Source organism: Podarcis muralis, chromosome 5 (assembly GCF_964188315.1).
Source record: "Podarcis muralis chromosome 5, rPodMur119.hap1.1, whole genome shotgun sequence".
NCBI lineage: Eukaryota > Metazoa > Chordata > Lepidosauria > Squamata > Lacertidae > Podarcis > Podarcis muralis.
The window spans coordinates 51,895,015-51,918,596 of record NC_135659.1 but is presented as its reverse complement, the minus strand read 5'-3'; the positions used below and the strand labels follow the sequence as shown (position 1 = coordinate 51,918,596).

At 44.5% G+C, this 23,582-nt stretch overlaps 2 protein-coding genes across 6 annotated transcripts in view; one reads left to right on the top strand and one right to left on the bottom strand.

Annotated features, from left to right (window-relative positions):
* Window positions 1–12,370, top strand: part of IPO13 (importin 13) — a 41,926-nt gene extending 29,556 nt beyond the window's left edge. For 2 of the 3 annotated variants that reach the window (XM_028733747.2, XM_028733749.2), the window contains exons 9-20: window positions 352–378; window positions 947–1,081; window positions 1,460–1,603; window positions 2,161–2,241; window positions 2,611–2,748; window positions 3,019–3,115; window positions 4,608–4,660; window positions 9,680–9,746; window positions 10,026–10,084; window positions 10,457–10,546; window positions 10,916–11,097; window positions 11,885–12,370. In XM_028733747.2, coding sequence (XP_028589580.1) covers window positions 352–378; window positions 947–1,081; window positions 1,460–1,603; window positions 2,161–2,241; window positions 2,611–2,748; window positions 3,019–3,115; window positions 4,608–4,660; window positions 9,680–9,746; window positions 10,026–10,084; window positions 10,457–10,546; window positions 10,916–11,097; window positions 11,885–11,984 — 1,173 coding nt within the window. In that variant the 3' untranslated portion in view covers window positions 11,985–12,370. The remainder of the gene's footprint in view (window positions 1–351; window positions 379–946; window positions 1,082–1,459; window positions 1,604–2,160; window positions 2,242–2,610; window positions 2,749–3,018; window positions 3,116–4,607; window positions 4,661–9,679; window positions 9,747–10,025; window positions 10,085–10,456; window positions 10,547–10,915; window positions 11,098–11,884) is intronic. The other variant, XM_028733748.2, reaches the window with a different exon arrangement.
* A 3,481-nt stretch (window positions 12,371–15,851) lies between these two features.
* DPH2 (diphthamide biosynthesis 2) lies at window positions 15,852–23,580 on the bottom strand. 3 transcript variants are annotated; one of them, XM_028733750.2, is made up of 7 exons: window positions 23,373–23,580; window positions 22,556–22,725; window positions 21,335–21,447; window positions 20,629–20,849; window positions 19,165–19,797; window positions 18,061–18,243; window positions 15,852–17,682 (listed from the first exon to the last, which is right to left on the bottom strand). In XM_028733750.2, the coding sequence occupies exons 2-7, from the start codon at window positions 22,706–22,708 to the stop codon at window positions 17,558–17,560; spliced, it is 1,428 nt and encodes a 475-aa protein (XP_028589583.2). In that variant the 5' UTR covers window positions 22,709–22,725; window positions 23,373–23,580; the 3' UTR covers window positions 15,852–17,557. The 3 variants fall into 3 exon arrangements, with proteins under 3 accessions (XP_028589583.2, XP_077784925.1, XP_028589584.2); XM_077928799.1 differs by lacking the exon at window positions 23,373–23,580 and adding an exon at window positions 23,248–23,330; XM_028733751.2 differs by lacking the exon at window positions 23,373–23,580 and having other exon boundaries at window positions 22,556–23,237.
* Between the last annotated feature and the right edge of the window lie 2 nt (window positions 23,581–23,582).

The following is a 23,582-nucleotide window of genomic DNA, read 5'->3' as shown; positions in this document are numbered from 1 at the left end:
GCCCTCACCGGTATGTAAACAGATTGATGCAAGATGACAATAGGTACATCAGACAGGTGTACAACTACTATGAGAAAGCTGCTCTGAATCATACAAGTCTTTAACACTCTTCAGGAAAAGCAGTAGAGAGCTTTTCAAGGCCCTCTTAAAAGCATGTATGGAAGGGGCCAAGCTTAAGTTAATCAGAAGGGAGTTAGCCTTCTCTTGCTTATCCACTTGAAATGTCACAGCGCCCATGCTCCAGATCAGTGTTTGTCTCCCAGAGTTGTCAGTTGATATTGTGGTTGGAGCATTGTTAAACGTTTCTGCTGTGGGGCGAGTACTCACTTTCTCACATCTTTCCTTCTGTAGGATGTGCTAATGAAGCAGATTCACAAGGTAAGATACTTATACTCCTCCCTGGTGCAGAGGATCAAAGAATGTACAGAATATATGGTTACCTATCAGGTTATCATTTCCGAAGTATTGAGCATTCCAGTCAATGAGAGGAGGATTAGAGGGATTGGTGAAATTGCATGCGTGTCTCCCAAACAGAGTTTTGATCAGGAGTGGGGAATCTGTGACCCTCCAGAAGTTGCTGGCCATTGGCTTTGCAGGCAAGAACTGTTGGGAGTTGGAATCCAAAAGCATCTGTAGAGTCACACATTTTTCTTTCCTGGTTTAGATAGACATCCGTTATGTTTCCAGGCATTCCAAAGCTGCATGAAAGAGTCTTATTTGTGTTTATCTGTGACTCAGGGCTCTGACAATGGCTATTTTGGTGCTAAGTTCTGGCACTAAACACAGGTTTCTGTGTTGAGACTTCCAGAAGGCATAGCTAAGACTTAAGCATTAGAGTTGACGAAAAATATACGGAGAATAAACTCCAACTGAGATGTAGTGTAGCATGACTTTCTGAGGATAATAGGAGAAACTAAGAATGTTGTCCATCTTGTTCTGCCCCCAGACAAGTCAGTGCATGTGGCTGATGCAAGCTCTGGGCTTCTTGCTGTCTGCCCTCCAAGTGGAGGAGATTTTGAAGAATCTGCACTCACTGATTACTCCTTACATCCAGCAGCTGGAGAAGCTAGCTGATGAAACGGTGAGCTACTCCCCTTTCTTGGTGGTGGCTGTTTGCCAACCTTCTTTTAAGAAAGAATAGAGCCTGTTGTGTGTAAAACTCTACTCTTCTTGTTGCAAGTTGTGCCTTGTTTTAACCATACCTCCCTGGTCTTGCAAGCCTCTCATTTCTTATCTCTGTCCTCTGGTTTTTAAATTCCTTCCCCCTGCCCTGTTTTCCATTATGCTTCTGAAGTCAAGAACGGAGTGGGTGAGAATTGGCGGGGGGGGGGGGGAATCAATCACTAGACTATGCTTCACAGTTGTGCTGTCCATTCTTGCTGCCAGTCTGGGACATCTGATGTGAGTGGCCCATATCCTGAATCTACTGTAACTGCTATAGTGATGCCTTGCCTTGCAGCCAAACCCCTCCAACAAGTTGGCCATCATCCACATCCTGGGCTTGCTCTCCAACCTCTTCACCACATTGGACATCAGTCATCATGATGATGATCATGAGAGCTCAGAGGTCAAGAAGCTGCCGGTGCCTCAGGGCCCCAATCCGGTGGGTGTTACATGTGTCTGAGTAGTTCTTTTTATACATTAGGGCATACAACTCCATGTTTATTTGGCTGTGCCTCTTCCCTGCCATGTAACTGTAGGCAGCTTCTTCTAACTCTTGATGGGCAGTAGCATAGAATGGTTGAAGGGTTGTGAAAATAGATGGTGTACAACATAGCACTGTGTGTGTGTGTGTGTGTGTGTGTTACTTTAACTATTGGAATGAGCCCGCGTAGATTAGCCACTTCATCACTGCAGATTGTGAGCTGTTTGACGTGACTACTGAGTGATCAGAAGAGAGCTCAGAATGTCCCTTCAATTGTGTATATTTTCTTTGTGTTCACTTTTAAAAAGAAGTGAGGGCAGCTACACATCTGGTATTGTGAGACTTTTGAAAACTACTCTGGCATAATATGAGTTGTGGAGCAATCTCTAGAGAGGCCTCTAATACCATCTTTTCATCCCTGGATCTGAATGGCTTTGAGCTCTCTCCTCCTCCTCCTCCTCAAACTGTGGTAGACCAAGCCAGTTTCGTAATTCTCTTCTATCTTCTTCCTCTAGGTGGTGATGGTGCTGCAGCAAGTCTTCCAGCTTATCCAGAAAGTGCTCAGCAAGTGGCTGAATGATGCCCAGGTTGTGGAGGTAATGCATCTTCTAGGTTAAAAAACAAGCAACACTTTGCCCACATAGCTATAGTTAGGAGATTCCCAGGTTGGCACTGGTGGTTGTTGGCAGAACTTGAAGAAGGTATGTTTGTGATGTTGGATAAGTCTCTCTTTTCAGTTGATTCCCACATTCTGTTCAATTTGGTATTCTACTTTTAGGCTTAGGAGTTTGGCCGACCACGCCAAACTTACCTCACAGAACTGAATTGGAGGTGGGTGGAGGAAACTATATATGGCACCTCAGGCTTCTTTGAGGAAAGGTGAAGTACAGAATCAGTAGATATTTAGCTAAGGAACAAGTTATTTAACCAGTCCTCCCTTGATGCAGCCCTTCCTCTTCCCACAGTCTGTGTGCTCCATTTTTGAAAAGTCTGTGAAGACCCTCCTGGATGACTTTGCACCCATGGTGCCTCAACTGTGTGAGATGCTGGGCCAGATGTATAGCACCATTCCTCAGGCATCTGCAATTGATCTCACTCGACAGGTAAGTCTAAGTACTAGAATTCCTGTAAGCTACTAAGTTTACAATGGAGGCTGATAATCTGTTGAGTAATTCCTACCCTCTGTACTGTTCCTATGCCATCTGGTCTCTGTCTCCTTTGTTGTGTTAGCAGCAAGGGTCTTGTTGATGTTTTCAGGCAGAGAACAGGCAGGTAGACTTACACGGGGGATAGCTAGGGGCTACAAATATGGGATGGAATGGGTCATACCAGACTGCTCTGGCTTCAATGCCCTTTGTATTTTATATCCCCAGCTGGTTCACATCTTTGCCCATGAGCCTGCCCATTTCCCACCTATCAAGGCGCTCTTTCTGCTCGTCACATCAGTTACGCTAACACTGTTTCAGCAAGGTACGTGTGCTTGGGCACCTTCAGTCTTGTGAGGCTGCCACGTTGAAAACTGCTGTTCCTGGTTTCAGCTGTTCAGACTCGACTATAAGGTGTGTGCAGGTGGGGGGAGGGAACACCTTCCTCAGGTCATGGCCATGCTCGTTCAGTTCCAAAAGCTTTTAGCTGGTACAGATGAAGATGAAAAGCTCTTGCTGAGGTGGATTCTCTGGCATGCTTCTCCTCAGGTATCAGTGCCTGAGTGGACAGTAGTGCTGCCATTTCCCCCTCTTCTCCTGTCCTTCATGACTGGAAATGTGCCCTCCCCGTGTCAGATTCCAGGGTTAGAGCCCCAAGAGGAAGATGAATTGAACAGTCGGCTCTGAGTAGAAAGCAAGAATCACTCAGGAGTGTGTTGTAATGTCTTTCAGTTAACCCCATCACTGCTCTTTATGGAGTCGACCATATTCATCAGGGGTTTTTTCCCCCGTGGCCTAAATAAAACATTTGTCATGTGGACTCTGTATCCTATCTCCCTGGTTCTCCAGCTCAAAGGATTCCTTTTACAGCTTTGTGAAATTCCCAGCAAGTGTTTGGACTTGCCTTTGCATGGAACTGCCATATTGACTCCATTTTGACCCCAGCTGAGATGAAAAGCTTGGAATACATGTACAGATCCAGTCAGCATGGTTGGTGGGGTATCTGCTTCCTTCTCCAGGTCCTTGTTTGAACTCAGAATTGATGGGGAGCAACTAGTGCTTGGAGTGATGCCCTGTTACTGCCTGACTGGGTCAGGCATAGCCAACATGGAGGAAGAGAATTCTCAGATCCAGGAAAGCTTATGTGATAATAAATTTGCTAAATTTATAATGCCACAAGGCTTTCTCTTTTGTGGAATGGAAGTATGCTTACCAGCAACCACGCTGGCCTTTCCCTGCAGAAAATGCCAGAAAGTTGGGTTCTTCCCAACTAGGTAGGCATGTGGACATGGATGTTAGGAAAATACTGTGCTGGGACTGTCCATCCAGCACTCTAGTGGATTTCCAAGACTTTGTGCCTACTCCATGTCAATACTGGATTTGTTGTTTGACTCTGGAGTTGTCTTTCAGGACCAAGTAAATCATGATAACATGTATCCAGTTCAAATGTGCTCGTTCTCCACATGAAGCTGGTGTCCAGTTAGCTCCTGCTTCTCTCTTCCCCTGCTAGGGTGCAATGAGCTCTCCCCTTCCTATCCTTGGTGCTTGGCAGGGGACTCTGGGCACAGGCCTATTCCTTTGCACTTTCTTTCTGTTCTTGGGTTTCCAAGCTCCATGATTTTTGTATGTTTTGTTTCTTTAACTTGCTTCAAGCTGCTCATGTGCCTGCCCTCCTCAACCCACCCCCTTGCACCCTCCCCTTCCTTCCCTTACTCCTGTTTTCACTTGTAAATTCTTTCTGTATCACATAACTATATGATGTTGAGTTGCTGTTTGTATGATTTTTCTCTTCAGTTACATCTTTATTATATTTTTAGGGCCCAGGGATCATCCTGATATTGTTGATTCATTTATGCAACTCCTGGCACAGGTGTGTTTTAGTTTCTTATTCATTCACTTTCTGTTCTCTCTCTTTCTCTTTTTTAATTCAATTTAAACCTATTTTTAGCTTTCTGTTGACAACGTTTTTTCCTTTTAGTTGAATATCGAGTTTCTCCATCTGTTTCCGTGGAAGTTGAAAACAAAACATTCTCCTTTTTCATAGGTGTGAGTTTGCCCTTTTCATTCCCCAAGGGGCAATACCTAGTGATGCAACAAGGCTTGTAGGTTGGGTTTGTTTCCAGGTCATGTGGTGTGGCCTTGCCCAGGAGGGGGCTGCTGAAAAATGTTAATGTAGTTCAAGAGCTCTGGCAGCAGCATTCCAGTCCTGGTATAGATCTGCGTGCTTTTCTGAAGTGACTCTGACTTCTTTACAAATGCTGGCAAGTCCATAGTTTCTGTTTATTAGGTAGGAGTGATGTATTCAGTAACTTGGTGGATCTGGGAGGGGCAGCTGATCTAATGGGTAAGGATAGCAGATGAGCCTTGCCTCCCGTGTTTGACCCCAAAACCCTTCTGCACTCCAGCATTTCTGCCAAGGCTTTCTGTGTCTGGTGTTTTGTCCGTCCCCCCCCAGATTGTGCATCTTCCATAGAGCTCTGTCTCTAATGCTGTAATGACATCATGCACAGGGCAGGGCAAAGCAGTGGTGGTGGAATACAAGCAGAGGCTGGTGGGTATCATTCCCTGGAGTAAGTGAAGGATGAAGCACCCCCAGCAAGTGGATTAGAATGAGCAGTCCCTAGACTGAAAATAAGCTGCAGCACTAAGAACTGATGGAGCAGAATGGGGTGGGATCTTATATATTGATCTCCTGACTGTAATAAGATGCTCTCTCGTTGGCTCTGGTTTATTGTTGCCTAATGGGGTTTCTGTATACTGTGATGGGGGACGTGTCTGAGTGCTTAGCTCCCCCTTGTGGCAGTTAATACAGATGCAAATATGGGAGGCAATGTTGCTAATAGGTAAAGGTAAAGGGACCCCTGACCATCAGCTAATACGTTACTGTAAATCTCGCACTTCTCTTCAGTAACACAGTAACGAACTTCCAGAAAATTCTGAAATTTGACAACAGCAAATCGCAAAATTAAAATGCCACCCTTTAGAGTTCTTATTCTTGTTTTGTCATCATGTTAAGGAGATGTCAGCTATCAGTGTACAGTTAAATATCAAATACTGAGATCAGTTATAATTATATAGGTGGAGCCCTATGGTGGATCCATGTTCTCAGGAAAGGGTTGGAACAATCTCATCCTAGGAGGGGGATAGGGAGTAGCTTTAGCCAGATGAAGGAAAAGGGAGTTGGAATGGGAGATGTGAAGAGAGGGGACTAGGAGAAGCCCCTGGGGCATCCAGACACAGTTGAAAGCCCCACAGTAGCTCATGCTGTTCGACATGGAACAACTTGGGACCCCAGATCTTCTGACTGACTGCATCCAGATGAGACCTAATCACCAGCCAATATTCATCCTGAAGAGTTAAAAAATGCAGCACTGTGTCTGGGACAGTGGGTGTCATAGTTTGGCCCATGCTGGAAATTAAAGCAGTAGTGTTTCAGTGGACTCAAAACAATGCTATTAATACTTTTTTATATTGTATGTCTTCCTCTCTTGCATACACACACACACACACACACACACACACACACACTTTCCTCCCTTGGTTGAATAAATATTGTTTGTTTGCCTCCATATACTTTGAGAGAAGCTCAAATTAGAAGTTGCCTGGGTTTGGGCTGATTTAGCTACTAGTGCCCAGTATGTTTTGTTCACCACTTCTTTTGGAGATGTGAAAGCTGGTGGTCTGGAGACACTGCACCCTGCATCGTGGGGTCACTGGCGTTCTCATTGTCTCTTATTCTACTTCATCTGTGAGCCTAAGTCCCATTACACTTTTGCTAACTCTCAGCATTCACATTAAAACTTAACACACACCCCAAAAGAGGAGAGAGAGGCAGCTGATATACTGGTTCTTCCCCATATTGTCATTAGCACTTTCATTCTTTCTTTGAGTAAAAAATTAAATACTACCTCCTGGTCTGCCAGTCCCACAAAACAGCTTACAATAAGATACAATAAAATTCTGAAGCAATATTTGAAACACTTGTAACTAAAAGATTAATTACAGTAGTCCAGCATTTGAAACTCTTCATCTTCCAACTGCCTTGCTAAAAAGATGTTTGGGCCATGCACCAAAATGCATCTTAGCAGACTCTCTAGAGAGATACTTCCAAGGGCAGGCTGCCATCACCCAAAGAGTCATGCTCTTTGTGGCTACCAGCCTACATACACCTGTAGTACTTGGAGCAAGAACTCAACTAAAACAAAAGAGGCAGAGTGGATTCATATGGGAGAATGAGACCCTTGAAGTAACATGGTTCCAAACTACGCATGGTTCTGGATTCTGTATGAGGCAAGGAGGACTGGGTTGCATTTGAAAGTGCAACTTCTGCAGTCTGCCAGTTTCCTATAATTTGCTGACAGTGTCTCATTGGCAGAATGTCACCTATACCCTTCTCTCTTGGAGTAAGCCTAAATTGGCAATGCCCTAGAAGACTTACGTTAACATTTGCTGTTTGTTTAACTTGCCCAACTGGTGGCTCATGTCCAGGCTTGTTCTGTCCCAACAACCAAGTTAAAAGACACTGGATATAGGAATATGTGAGAAATCTGAAATCCGAGGGGAATGTTCTCCCCTCACGCTTAGTGTGGAGACAAATCAGTAGGAAAATTCTTCACAGCATCAGCATCTGGCATGCACTTCCTTTGAAGCCATCTAGTGAGACTAGAATACAGGCCTAGCAGAAGGGTCAGTTTGCTAAAATGAGAAGACCATTGAGTATGTAACAACACTGCTTGTCCATTCAAGTGGACTGGTACATTGTGAAACATAAATGTTGTGTCTGTGGGCAGAATTATGCAATAATATATACCATTTTCCTTTCTTTGTTCAAAAATCAAATAATCTTGATTTGCAAGTATTGCCCCACTAATGCCTATATTATCCCTAAATCAGAAGACCAGCAGCCTTGGCTTAAATATACATTTGAACTTTCCTGAAATTGTGTGTGTGTACTGCCATGTAGAAGAAAAAAAGAAGTGAAGAGGAAAGGGAGACGCAAAAGAATGATCTTTTGTTGGAACAATTTTAATTGCTTAAAATGTCAGAACACTAGAGTCATTCCTCTAGCATAGGTGTTTAGATGAAAATTTTAAATTTGTTCTTAGAGGTCCTAGTTTTAGCGCACCACCATAAGGTTGCTTTGATACAAAGGTAGTTGTTGAGAGAGACAAAGGGTTAGTGTCAAGTCATGAGCATATTGCGAGCTAGCACTGAGTTTCCTTTAACTGGCTGTCATGTGGTATATTGGCTAAATTGTTTATTGAAACCTGTATAGGTATTAATATAATTTATTCTGCATGGTTTAATTTGCATCACTTTGGATATGAGCAAATGTTTCAGTAATGGAATACAAAGATGTGTGGGCTCAGACATTTGATTTAATTGGCCTTTTTATCTATTTCTATACTGGTGGCTCACAATGCACTGTGTACTAAGCAAATCTGTTTCCCCTTAGTTGCCTGTAACACATTGTGGGAGGAATTCAACATAGCACTATGGCAATCATTCTGTCAAAACAAGCGCTTCATCTTGCCATATGGAATGATGCCCCTTTCTTCCTCCTGCAGGCTGTTTTGGGGGGGGGGTCTCCTGGCCCTTCTCCAGCCCATTTGGGTGCAGGGAGAGGGAAGAGGGGAAGCCCCATTGCTCTAGTTCCGCTAGTGGGGCTCATTAGTTGAAACTGGCCCTCAATATGTAAAACAGTACTTGGAGGGATGCAAACAAACAAAACATTCTTTACTAGGGTGATGGAATAAAAATCATTTTTAAAACTTTAGAGTATTAGCAATATTCCGTAGCAGTTTTAACAGTAGCATTTGCAATACAAGAACCATTGAAAACCCTGCAGATTAGCACCAAGCAGATATTTACCATTGCATGACAGAAAAGGACATAACATTGGATCATAGGAAGATGCCTTACACCAGGTCAAACCATTGGTCCATCTAGCTCAGTATTGTCTACACTGATTGGTAGTGGCTCTAACAGGTTTCAGGCAGGGGACGTCCCTGCAGATGTCAGAAATTGTACCTGAGAGCTTCAGTGTGCAAGGCAGATGCTCTGCCACTGAATTACAGCCCTTCCCTTAACTCTCTTTGTTCCTTCCACCTGGGTGATGAACAAGTGGACAATCAAGGCATGTAGAGTGGAAACTGAGAATACAAAGCTTTGGAAGCTAGTCATTGCAGCGATTGGTATCCAGTTGCAGGTACAACAAGCAATACTTCTGCAGCCCCGGAAGATCGTGCTTCATTGACAAAGCACATACTTCACATAGCTATATAGGAGTATAAGTTGTTTAGGGCCCTGTTTGTTAATAGGTCTCACCTTGTTTTGTGAATGCCATGGTGGAGCAGATGTTTAGGTCCTTCAGGAATGGAAGTAACAGTGGGGAGTGCTGTCCAAGGTGCTGAAATGGATAGGCTCACAAAATTCTTGCCTGTGCTTGCTGTCTATGGTGCTGAAATAAGCTGCCAGGCAGCAATATTTATATTAAGTCACAAGTAAAATCAGCCGTTTTGTAGTTTAACAGGAATACTGAAACTAGATGAGCCCCCTTTCCTGACGGTGTAGAAAAGAGTTCCCACATCTCTAGATTTCTTCATTTGTAGCAAAGTAGGAATCCTAGTAGGTAATGTTCTAGGTAATGTTTCAATTACATGTGTCTTCAGAGGCTCTTAATTACCTGGAGTCCTTGATGCCCTTGACTTCAGAAGTGTCCTACTTATGTTCTTTCCCTTCCTGCCATATCTGACATACTGTGCACCATGGCTGATGGCCAGGTAAGTGCACATGGGGATCTTGGCCAGGGAGCTATTCTGTGGCACTTTTTTGCCTCTGGCTTGCCAGAGCTGTGTTTATTGTCTGTGTATGTGTGTGTACCTTGCAGGCACTCAAACGGAAACCTGACCTGTTCCTGTGTAGCAGCCTGGATGTCAAAGCAGTATTCCATTGTGGTGAGTAGGCAGGCCCCGTAAGACTAAGCTATCCAAAAATTGAGCTCCCTTGATGCAATTGGGAAAGCTGATATAGCCAAATGAGGCAGTGTTTCTTAAAGGTTCAGATATATGACAGCAGCCTGCATGTTTGATGTAGAAACACCCCTCAAATCAGACCAGCTGAAGCTCCATGTAATGTCCTTATGCTTGGAGAAGGGAAAGCTCCTTTCCTTCCCCACTCTTGTGGAAAGCTTTGAATTGTGTTAGCTGAGTCCTGAAGTGTTGCTTTCCCTCTAGGTGTGATCTCCTTGAAGTTCCCTGAAGCACCAACTGTCAAAGCTGCCTGTGGCTTTTTTGTGAGTGTTTTGCTTTTGCTAGATCTGCCATTGGCCAATGGTACAGGCAGAGTTGCGTTTGGGCCAAGTGGCTTGGAAGCACTTGTGCTGGGACAGGATGGAGAAGCACCCAGAACTGGTGAGAGGGAGCCGCCTCCAAATTCCAGAAGGGAGCTTCTCCTTTCATAAGTTGCCATTTGGGCCTTTTTATTTTCTTTTGCAGTTGGGATTTTTTGTATGGAGGCATTTTCTCCTAACTGTATATGCCTCCACTCTGTTTGGACATGTATACAGGAATGTGCTCATCTCCCACATGGGACTGGAGACAGATGGCTATATATCTGAGTTATAGCAATACAGTTTGCATCAACTCCTTCTCACTGTTTCTTACAGACTGAGTTATTGCCACGTTGTGGGGAGATTCCACCGGTGGGACAAGTGGTACATGAGAATGGCAAAATGCTGCTGCAGGCTGTGCTTGAGGTAAGGAGTGGGGCTTTTCAAGCTAAGTCAGGGACAATTAGAAGGAATAACTGGAAGGAGCCATGCTCACAGATAAGCTGCACTTATTCCAGTATCTTTTATTAATTCAGCTCCCTTCTAACCAGAATATCCCTGAATGATTTGCAGCCTGATCTAGCATTTAATGTCTTACTTGGAAGCGTGTTCCACTAAGTTCAGTGGTGCTTACTCCCAAGCAAGTGTGCCACCTTGGCCACTTCCTTTTTAAAAACATTTCCTTGATGCAATCTGCTGGAGCCTTCTTAGGTTTGTAATGTAATGCTCCCTCCTGCAGTGCAGTCTCCTGGGAGGATTATTGTCTGGTGTTAACTGGATTTGCTCCATCTGCAGGGTGTAGGTGGCCAGGCTGCACGCAACTTGATGGATCACTTTGCTGAGATCCTCTTTGCTCTCAACAAGCACTGCTTCAGTTACTTGAGTGTCTGGATCAAGGAAGTGATGCAACAGGATGGTTTTCCATCAGCCCGTGTCAGCCCTGAACAAAAGGAAATCTTCAGCCAGCAAATTCTCAGGTGAAGTTTCTCTTGAAGGCTTTTCTGGAAGACTGAGTTGGGGAATATGTGTGAAGGGGTTTCTTGGCTCTTCAGCTTTCTGTCTATGCCCCCAAATTGTCATGAGTGATCATGATAGATACTGAGCATTTCCCCAGGTTCAACAGTTCTCCCCAGAATCTTCTACAATAAAGAGCTTGCTTATTTTTTTATTTTTTTAGTAAATTAATTAAGATGTTCAGAAAGGTTCAAGGTATTTATATAAAGTAGAGGTAAATAGAAAAGGGTAGCATGGAAACTAAACATGAACTTGAGTTTTTATCCTTGTAGAGACATGCTACCTATCTTGGTGTTGCTTTGGTTTCTCCTTTAAGCCCCTGCTACTCCATGTAAAAACCCATGAATTCACCAGCATTTAATAATTATAACAGGAACATAAGCAGAGCCTGCTGTATCGGGCCATTGGCTTGTTCTGGTAGGCTCTTTTTGTATTCTTATGGCTGGCAGAGTAGGATTCACTAGATTAATCCAGCCACCGAGGAACTGAGATGCATTGGTGAACGATAATTTGCAGAACAGGAACATGAGTTATTTGAAAGAGGATGTCTTAATAGAGGGCAGCAATGATTATAGTAGCTGTGTGGAGCACGTCTGCAGTGCCCAGCTCTCAGTGCTGGGGATTCCATGGGTTTGGCACTGGGTGGTGCCCTTGTGTATGGGAACATCCGACTCAGCTCTAGCTGGTTTTTTAAGTGATTTATTCACCATTCTTATATATCAGCCTTTCATCATTCTTTTTCTGTGTTAGCAGAGAGCGTGTGAACAAACGGCGTGTGAAGGAGATGGTAAAGGAGTTCACGCTGCTGTGCCGAGGACTGCATGGTACCGAATACACAGCAGACTACTGAGTGGCCATGTAGCAAAACAGGAGCATGAACAGATCTGCTGGCTACCTGCCACTGCCTAACGCTGCTATTGAACCAGCTCATAGGACGATAACTGCAACTAACCTGCTGAGGCTGCTCCTCTCAAGAATGAGCTGTTTGTCCATCCCTCCTGCATGTTCAGAGGCAGCAGGCTAAAAGGACTTGGAGCACAGGCTGGAGCTGAGGATATTTCCTCCCCCTGCTAGACTGGTGCAATGATTGCCCCTTGTTTTCCCGGCACACTCCTGTAGACATATCTGTGGTATTGTCTGTTCCTAAAGAGTCTGCCTTTGCCCTGCATGAGGCAGCTGGTGTCTGACTGAAGTGGAAGGCCCTGCAGCCTTGAATTATATTAAGGCTATTTCTAAGCTGTGGTGTTTGGTGAATTGGGGGAAGAGACGTAACTTCTGGACAATATTGGGCAGGGGAGGGTAAAAAGCTGTAGCAGCTGCAGTTGCACTTATAGCTGCCCTAGCCTAACGGGTAATAAAGAAGAGTATGATGTCGTTTTGGACAAAGAAGAAATCCAAATTCTGCAACAAAGTATTGGAAAGAATCAAAGTTAGCTTCTCAGAAGGAAGCATACATGCCAGCCTTTGCATTTCTTGGTGTGCTGGCAAAGTTGCATAACCAGTTCAAATTTTCTTTTTGCAGGCAACAATCTATAGGAGCATCCCGTGGAAGGCATATTATCATACTAGCCTGTAATATGAATGATAGTTTCTAGGTTCATTTAAAAGGGTTGCAGCCACCTTTACGCGCTCTGATGAAAAATGTCCCTGGTTGCTTCTGCAGCTGAAGATCAAGATGTGACAATGGATCTGAGGGTGTGCTACTGTTTATGGTGAAAGGATAGAAGAGGAGCAAATCATTTTCATATGGGGGACTGTTGGTATTGCAGGTTTGGAGACTAACCAGGTTGAGCAAATGTGCAATTCAGAATGACTCCAGGGCCAGTTTCAGTCTCCCCATACAACACGAGTAGGTTCCTAACTTAGGACTTGCTGTAATGTTTCCTATCCCTCGGTAGCGAAGCTCAGTTTACATAAAAGCAGGTTGGGATGGCTTGAACCTTAGTCAATCCTTTCTATTTAACAAGAGCTTACTAAAGTAACAATTGAACCATCTAAATAACAATAGCAGATACCAGTGTGGTAAGTACTGGAGCAGTTCTCAAACACATTTGCAGGCTCCATTGAGGTGGTTTGTGGAGTGGTCAAAAGTATCTGTACTTGGCCCTGCACTTTATATTTTCTGATGATGGAGACGGACTTCACAGAACGTTGCTCACAAAAAAACAGGCATATCCATCGCATTAGAAATAAAAGACTGCAGTTATTTAGAGTATGAGTTATAAAACAAAAAAGTAGCTGGCTGAGCCCTGCACCATCCACAGCATTTTCCAAGTGGTCCATGGAAAAAGTGGTTTGAGAACTGCTGTACTAGAGGTTTATGTAGACATCAGCTGGAGCTTCTGCATTTCCAAGGCAAAACATGTTCTTGGGGAAGAATATGCTTATGGGACAACAGAAGCTGAAACAAAATCAGGCATCTCAAGTAAATGCAAAAAGTAGCATACTGACAATGCACGGTTCTAGGTCAAGTCTTGAAAAGTGAATAGGGTATACCGTATTTTTTTCCAAGTAAGGGTTGTTCCAGTTCAGGCAGATGAAGTACTTTGAATCTGGAAACAAGATAAGCATTTTGTGTAATCTTGGCTTGTTAAGTAACTGGTTAAAAAAGTCAAATTACATCAGAAATCTTCACATCAAATGTGGACTTAATGTTTAACTAATCAGTGCAACCAAGTAGTTTATGTGTTTTGATCAGAAATTGGAGTAGTGATCTGTAATTAAGTAATCTATAAGGTGGCTTGGTGGCTTATCTTGAATAGCTATGAAACCTTCACAATGCACATGGAAAGAACAAAGTATAGTTGGCTATATTAGGGAAAAAGCAGTACTCTGGTATTTCTATAGCAGTGGCCATGATTACACCCCGGTAAAGAGAAGTATCTACATTAATGCACAAAACAAGCAGTACTTGGCAGAGAATGTGCCTTCTAGGTTTGAGCATGTGGTACATTGCTGCACCTTCTCTCTTTCCGCTGATTTCAGTGTTTCTGTTTGGTGTTCTTTGCACTGAAACATTCCTTTAAAAAGTAGCATTTTGAGGCTGTGTGCTATACCTTTCAGTTATTTATTTGAAGCTCTTACTTCCATGCTGCTTATCTAAGCACTCCACACTTTGCCTTATTAGGAAAGGTATTGATCACTGGTGTGGTCATGGGCTGCTACAGGGCTTAGCATATGATGTTGCTGCTTTCCGGATCCTGATACCTATGCAACTGCTGCCCAGGACCTTGACTGATGAGCTTGCATTGCACACAGCACTTGACCCATGTCTTCGTAGGTGGTATAAGTAGAATAGAAGGTACAAGCAAGAGACTGTAAGAGGCCATGGAACTGAATCTTACTTTGCAGCATGGAGCAAAAAGCAACATAATCATTACTAGCTTGTGCAAAAGACTGCCTGTTATACCTTTCTCGTGCTTTTTTTTTTTTTTTTTGTCTGGTATGGCATGGCAGTTGGAGAATGGAATGTGGAGGTGATGTTCTGAAAATAATGTTCAGAGGAAACAAACTTACGGAGATTAGGAGCAGTGCTAATGTCTAAACACGGCTTCTCCACAGTTATGCTGCATTTTGTAGTATGGCTTATGGAGTTGCATACTTCCTTGGTTATTAAGTATTCTTGTTTGCCCCACTCTTGTCTATCTTAGCCTTTCTGTCTATAACTCTTAAGCTATTGCTATGCGGTGGTCTCTTTCTTCACTTTTTGGACCATGTGTGAAGGGTAGAGGTGTGTGACTTCTCTACATAGCGAGTGGCTGTGTAAAACAGGTATAGCCAATGTGGTGTCCTCCTAATTATGATGGGCTACCATTACACCTAATGGCTATGGTGGCTGGGGCTTGTGGGAATTGTAGTTCAACAACATCTGAAAGGCCAATGGTTAGCCACCCTGGTGTAAAATAACTCACCTGGCCGCTTCTAGGGCCGTGGCCTGCTACAGGATGCCCCTCTCACTTCAGCAAACTATTATAACAGCAGCAGAAGGTGAGCAGGAGACCAGGAAAGCAGCTATGACATGGTGTAAGCAGTGTTATAAACAGAAATATGAAAGCTAGGAGCTAAATGGCACCTTAAATTTAGGGTATGGGCGCAACACTGGAATGTCTAGGCACACTTTTTTGTAACAAGAATGCAAAGCTGAAAATGAATGAGCTGCAGCTAAAATATTATGTTCCTTTTTCACATGGATTAGTCCTTCCACTGCCCACCCCACTAATATTCTTGAGGGTCTCTTCTCCAGTCTTCAGAGAGTATCTGGAAGTGAAGAGGCAGAAAAAGGTCCTTTCCTTCCACTCTGCAGTTTTAATCTGAAATTTTAGGCGCAGTACTGCACCCAGAGCTCAGAAGCTACTTGCGCTAATGGAATTCCCTGTCGAAAATGTGCCTAGAACAATGGAAGTTTAGAACACTGGGTATATACTTCTCTGTACTACCCTGTGCTATTTTATGCTGTGCTCATTTCTGGAGGTTCCCATTCTACCAGTTACTATCTCTCCCACTCCCATGACTTTTCTTTTTTGCTGGTATGTATCACAAGCCCCCACCCCAGGGATCATACATACGCAGCCAGATACTAAGAGCATTGGCCAGATGGGCTGTAACGTGCATAGCATACAGTGGCCCTCCTATTATCTGATAAACAATTATGAAGTTGATTTGGGTGTATTAATGCTTCAGAAAAGTTGCCCAAATAAGGAGAAAGGAAGGATGCCAATGGATTTAAAATAGAACTTTATTTGGCATAGCAAGGTCTACAAGTAGTGTTTAAAAATGGTTTTTTTATTGGCAAATTATTCTAAGTCTTAAAAATGTTACTAGCTTTAACTGAAGTAGGTTCTTGACTCAAGGGATGTATATATCCCTTACCTGGTACATCTTGTACCTTGTGCTCAATGCTGTTTTGATTCCTGATTGGAGGGCAGATGTTTACACAACACAGTGCCAGCTGTGTTATATTTTTCTTCTCTATTAGGATATGGAATGATGTTTCTCCTTTCTGTTTGATAGGCATGTTCAACAGAAATAACTTTGAGCATTATATTGGATGGTACACTTCTAAGGATGTCAGTGACTTATGCTTGTGGGTCGGAAATGACGAGTGGATAAACATACCCTATCCTGCTACTGGGAGGAAAGATGCTAGTGCACAACTCTTTCTCTAACACAGATCAACAGCCACCCCTTTCTTCAGTCTGTGCTTTTAAACTCCAAAGAGCTGCAAAATATGTAACCTCCACCTGAGCAGACAATGCATATTTTGTAGGAGCATAACTGAATGGAGAACTATAGGACTCCATTTCTACTTGTTTCTATAGGATGCCATTGCCTCTCATGTTCTTGTGTGCTTCCCATAGGTGTAGGTATGTGGTTGCCCACTGTGGGAAACAGGATCCTAGACAAGATGGGCCTTTGGTTTAATGCAGCAAGGCTGTTCTTATTTATTTACTACATTTGTATCCTGCCTTTCCTCCAAAGAGATATCAAGGAGATATATATACTTCTCCCCATTTTACCTTCAACCCACCTTACAGGGTTGTAGTGAGTTGAGTGGCCCAAGATCACCCAGTGAGCTTCATGGCTGAGTGGGCATATGAACCCTGGTCTCCAAAGTCCTGTTCAGCACTCTACCCACTATACTGGCTCTTTATCATAGGATTCTTATACCCCAGCTATTCAAAGCCTGGTTCTTGCTTCTGAGTCCTAAAATTCAATTCCTCATGCTATCAGCAAATCTAACTCCTCGAGGATACAAAATCCTAGCCTCAATAGGAAAACTTTTCATGACTTCTAGTTACGCCTTTAACACTGGGTGGTGTGGATTAGCTCAAGGTTCAACCAGAGTATAGAAACCTGTACTCCCTCCTCAATCACACTCTTACCTGCTTTTTCCCATGTATGAGACTATGGCAGAGGTTGAGCCTGGGCATGTAGGGGCATGATTGGCTTCCAAGAGTGCCCTAAGTTATAGCTAACTATAACTTCCACTTGCCAGTGGAAGCTGGATAAATGGGAATCTGTGGTATAATTTCACATGTGAATTAAGCTGCAATGCTACACACCCCTGTTACCCCAACAGAACCCCAAGTCTACTGTGCTGCCACTCTTAGCTCAGGGCTGCTTTATGTGCACAGATAAACACCAGCACAATTGAGAGCACAGTGAGAAGAATAGGTTTACTTAGCTTCTTAACATAAAAAACACCATTTGGCAGAACTACTGTATTGTAGATGTCAGCCAGTTAAAATGTTGATCTGTCCATCCACCAAGAGGAATGTCCAGGCCAGGGAAAGTGATATTCCTTGCCTTATACATGTGTCTAGTTGTGGGTAGGAGGAAGAAGGTTGTGATAAAAACCATGTTTGGTTATCTAGATGCAGAAAGGGAAGGCAACTTTTTCTCAGCATGGCCCGGCTGGTACTGTCATCCAGAAGGCTCATCTTCATATGCAATGGCAATCCCCCGTCGTCCAGCCACAGCTTTTGTGACTGCTGACTGCCCCAGCTGCTGCTCCAGCCCCCGCCAGCTTCGTGACTCCAAAAATGAGGCTAAGACCAAAACAACAACAACAATCAAACAAGAACAATGATCATGGCATAAATGATTTCCCCAAGCTGAATTCCAGACACCACTCTGGAAGAGAACAGAGCTTACAGTATATTCAAGATTATGGATGAAAGAGCCCACGGGGCCCACTGCCCCACTCATTACTGCAACTGTAAATGGAGGAAGGCGACTAGGCTGCTAATTGCTATTCTGACACTAGCATAAACCTTTGAAACATTCACCACATAACAGACTTCAAAACAGCCATTTTCATCTCCCAGGAACAACCATTACTCACAAGAAAGGTCCTAAGAGATGAGATTTGCCACCATTTGTGTGGACCGTTAACATAATCCATTCCTGACCCCTCGGACACATACCTGCTGGGCTACTCTCAGCCATATGCATATAGCTGCGGCAGGTCACAGAAGTGCCAGAGCTTGGCTCTGGGTCCGGTGCTGTATAAAGACAAGTTGAGCGTAGCTCGCCGGTGATGAGTGAAATGCTGGGTTCACTGTCAGCCTCTGAAACCTTGTCTGGGAAAGGGGTGTGCTCACATGCTCCTGCAGGCAACAGCAAGGGAAAGAGTAACAGCTAAGCTTGGCCCATCGAGAATCATGCCCTGCTTTTACCCACCTAAGGATGATCAAGAGGTGCAGAATTAGCACATGGAAAAACAGCAGTGGGTGGGGTTGGCATTGCTCGCCTGGCTTCTCAACATGCTGCTTGTTACTGAGAAGTTGGGGAACTTGATGAGAGCATAGCTACTCTGATGCTTCCTTTCCTGCACCTATACCACGCTGAGCTCCCCACTGGCTTGCCCTTTCCCCTCTTGGTCACTGGCAGCAATGCATGGCATGGGGAAGCCAGGTGAGCAACATCAGCCCCACTGGCCACTGCAAGGTGCAACCCTTCATTGACCACCATTTCATATGGCAAATGTGGAGAGGACTATGGGAGGTACGCATAGCCCAATTATATCTCTGCTTGCACAATGGAACTTCCCCACTTCCTCCTTTCCCAAATCAGCTCTGAAGGGTTAGGGGAACCCCTAGAATAGATTCAGGGCAAGAGGAGGGGGGAGTTTCATTGTGCAAGTGAAAGTCTTTGCACTGACAGGGCGTGTTACTATTTTGGATACAACCCTATGTATTTGAATTCTCCCCAATGTAGAAATTGTTCCCTGCCGCTGGTCTGTCTTTGTGTGGGTGTAGGGAACTATGGTCATTGCTGCTGCAGCAGACTATGCCTTCAGGGCAGGCCCAAGAGCATTGGTAGAGCTGTGCAGCTTTTATGAGTCTGAAATTGCAATTCATCGTGAGACTCAAGTTATTATTATAATAATAAAGCAACTTTCAAACCCTTATGCCTGCAGAGAGAATTTTGGAAGTGTGTGACCAAACATAATTTCCAGAGTCTGGTGTGAAAGGAGCTCACTGGTTGTTGCCTCTACTCATTTCTCCAGTTACGAAGCCTAGTATTACCTGGTAGGAGGTGACGGAAATCTGTGACATAGCTGCCTGTCCAGGTCCGTGCTGGATTGCATGCCATCTCCAGCTCGTAGGGTGTGACCACAGGCCGGTAGAAGTCAGCTGAATCAAGCAAAGAGTTCTGTGGGCAGGCTACCAACACAAAAATGTCCACCTCTAGAAAGTTTGCCAGCTTTGCAGGGTTGGGTTTACCCACAGCCAAGGTATAGGCCTGTTTGCCTGCCCGCTGAATGATGCCACGCAGATGCTCCAGAACAGACAAGTAGTCTGCCACACCAAGAGTGCCCACCACAATGCCCACTACTTGGGCATCCCGTGCCCGCTCCACTAGATAGAGGCGTCGCCTCAGGGCCCGGTTCACATCCAATGTTTCCCGTCGGCCTTGTCCTGTCTGAGGATTAAAGGAGCTGAAGGGACACCGGTTCCAGCTCAGCATGAAGTTTGTGAGTTCTGGGCCTTCACAACCCACGTAGAACATGGCGTAGTTGTCAAGACCATGCTGACTGTCTACTACAAAGTACCGCCCAAATTTCTGCACCAGCCCGGGAACTGGCTGAAGTTCCTTGTTATCCAGTTGAGAGAAAACTACATTGGGATAAATGGGGTGCAGCTGAGAGGCCAGGTTATCTGAGGGGAAGAGAAATGAAAAGTCATTCAATTTAGAGACAATAACTGTCACATCTCACTGTTCCAAATTCTCAGCAGGCCTCTTCCATGGACAGGGAAGGGCCCTTGTGCTAGACACTAGGTTTAAAGCTGTGATGGGGAACTCCTATCAGCCTTATGCAGCATAGCCAGTGGTCAGGGATGATGAGAGTTCTAGTCCAACAACATCTGGAGAGCAATAGGTTCCCCATCCCTGATTTAAAGGATGTAAACAGAGGGGAGTTAACTGAAAGCTAATATTACAAGGAAATATTACTTCTGTGGTCCTTTAAAAGAGAACAACCCCTCCAGCCGCCAAATCAGAAATATAAATTGGAACATTGACAGGAGTACTGTTTTGACTTTTCTCATTTTCATAGAATCATAGAACTTATAAAAGCCTCTTTGGCAGGTATCTGTGCATTAACTGACCACATTCCTAGTTCATTCAAACTACAAAGGAGTAAACTTCACTGATTAATTTATGTGGTTTTGCCTTTGAACATGCAGGTCTATTAGCTTTGCTCTGAAGAATGTTATTGTTGAGGAAACTGCAAACTAGTATCCTAGTGGCAAATGAGGTGGGGAGCACAGAGAGAAATAGGCATTTCCTGGTTAATCCAGCCCTGAGGGTAGTAGAGAGGGTTAAAAGCTGGGACTGAGTAACATTGGAAGGCAGATAAGACATAAAGGGCAGGACTGGCAAGGAGAGCACTGTTTGCGGTTAGAGGATGCCCACTGTAGCTTTTTCCCATCCTGGCCTGATCTTTTGAATACCACCCACCACCAACATTGTGATCCCCATGGTCTCACCTAGAGAATGAAAATAGGCCACTTCATTCAGCACAACCACATGAGCTAGGGGGTCTGGATACAACTCCCGGAAGACTTCTGTGCAGTGTGCCACGTCTAGTTGTTTGCGGCCAAACACATGGAGCACGGGCAGCTTGCGGCAGGGACTCAAGCAGGCAGGGCCATAGTGCACCACAGCCTCAGCGCCCACGTGCTCTGCTGCCACTTCATCCACGCAACAGCTAAAGAAAAGCAACAGCATTAGCTATAGAGGGCAGCTTTCCTCAAAACACCTACCACCTCTAGCACACACAAAAATGCTTCCTATGTAGTAAATGGGTTGCCATTGTAGAGACTGGATTTCCCCTGTCACCAGCTCACTCAGCATGCAAGGATCCCCAGGCCTGACAGCAGATGATAAAAATACTCTGTTACCAACACCCAAGATGCAGGAACTGGGGAGCAACTAATGATCCCAAAGTCCTACTCTCTTGTCATAAATAGTCCCCCCACCCCAGCAGAGGCAGTCAAGAGACTGCTGAACATCCAGAGGCTGACATATTACTACAGAACCCCTTGAAAATGCAAGCCTGCACTATAGTCCTATGCATGTTCTTAGCACTAAGTTCCATGTTTTCAATGAGGCTTACTCCCAAGTGTCTATAGGACTATGGCCTGAGCTTCTATCGTGTGTTTATGTGGAAGGAGGTTCCTGCTGTGACCTCACCTGCCGTATGATGTGTCCCCCAGAATGTACATTTTGGCGCCAGTTGCTGCTTCCATCTTCCTAGCAATGCTTGCTGAATCTGGCAAGAGTTCATCGGGAAACTGAAGAGCAACCTACAAAACAAACCCAAGATAATTATTCAGGACATGTCCACTGTACACAGCTAGCAGTACTGTGGGTTTCCTGGGGAATTAGGTTTTGAAGAAAAAGGTCCCATCCACATGGACAGGATTTTTTCTTGTAAGTCTAATTGCCATGAGGGGAGGGGTTTGAAGGGTGAGGGTGGCAGCACTGGGGAGAGGGTTAATTTACCCCTCCATCTGCATTGTGACTCCCTCAAAAACCTGCATACTGAGTGAAATGAATTTCCTCTAAGCTTAATTGCAGCAGGGAAGGGCAAAGAGAAAAGCAAAAAAAGGAGGAAGAATGGGTGGGGAGAGAGAATAGAATGGATGGACATACATGTGTAAGCAGTGATGTGGGTTTGTCAGTTCTGAACTGGGGAAAAATCCTTTGAAAATTAGGATAGTGTGAACAGGGCAATATGTGATGCCCTAGAACACTGGCCTTCAACAGATGGACTTGGACCCACTGCTGGGTCACGGCCTGATCCAAGATGGGTCACAACAGGAGCATTACCACCATGCAAATATATGATAAAAGATTAAGAAATGGGTTTCCATATGTATGTTGGGGTTAAAAGTGGGTCCTGGGTCTGAAAAGGTTGAAGAATACCTGCCTTAGAGAATGGTCTAATTTGTTTTTTTTATTTTACTTGTATTTAGCAAACAAGAGCTAAAAACTTGAAACTGCCAAGTTTGCCTAATGCTGTATTTGCAGCTGGCATCCATTCATTGTTGATCATGACCTTATGAAACATATTTTTTCCTTGTGGAAAAATAAAGCACCAAAAAGTACCTCACATCACTGGTGAAAAGGAAAAGGTGGGGGGAGAAGAGATGTGCCTTGGGCAGCCTCAGCTCTCCCATCGCTGGCATGTTCCCCCTGGGAGATGTGGCCCTTGGGGGAAGATTCCACATCTCAGCCTTAAATACTGTAGTGTGTGAGCTGTTTCTACATATTTATTTGTTTGACATACTTGGTAAACAAAACCTTTTTAAAGTCCCCCATATTTAGTGCCCCAATACTTGAATATTTGGGGCGGGGATGTCCACTAACTCTAGGGGAAGCTTTCTGGCAAAGGGCAAACTACTGTCTCACCTTAGTGAAGCCATTATCAGATACAAATGCAGCTGCTCTCTCCAGTTCATAGAACTCTTCCAGCCTGGTGGTTGGGGGACGTCCACTTGCTTCTGCAGGAATCACGGTCCGCTGCATAACCTCAGCACCATCACTGCTGAATGCTGTTGCCATGGTGGCCTATATCCAAACTACAAAAATACAAAGTGATGCCCGTCCGCATTGCAATATCCCACTACTAGCAAGATGCTGGATGAGAATGGTCCTGAGCTTCAGTTCTCCAAGGTCACATTTGCAGGATCAGATTCTGTATGAATCAGTAGGGAACAGACATAGCTAAAACCCTTTGTATCCATGCTTCTAATTACTAACACTGATTAGAATGCCTCCTTCGTTCAGAAACATGCACTGAAATAGGAGAGAGACAAGAAAATGGCACTGAAGCGGCCTGGGAAACAGCAGAACTCAGGAAGGCTCCTTACTACACAAAGACAGAACACCGGTCTCTCTAGTTCAGGCATAGGCAAACTCTGTCCTCCAGAAGTTTTGAGACTACAATTCCCATCATCCCTGACCACTGGTCCTGTTAGCTAGGGATGGTGGTGGTTGTAGTCCCAAAAATCTGGAGGGCCGAGTTTGCTTATGCCTGCTCTAGTTCCATGTTGTCAAGAAGACTGACTGGCATTTCGGGCAGACGCATTTCTCAACCTTACCTGGAAATGCCAGGAATTTAATCTGGAACCCCTTTGCACACAAAACAAATGTATCCCCCCGCCCGCGCGCCCGCCCGACATAAGAAACATCAACTACTGCGCCCCATTACTGTCACTCTACTCACCTAGAGGAACCCCCAACATCCACCACATGGCCACCAATACACTTCCTGGGTGGGATTAAAGGCACCCAATGAGAACGCCGCGCTCCTTTCCCTATCGGAACGCGTCTTTTTTCTATCGCTACGCTTCTCTTTCTCTCTCCTACGTCATTAGCAGGGAGCTTTGCAGCCAATAAAAGATCCCGACACAGCAAGGCCCTCGGAAAAGTAGAA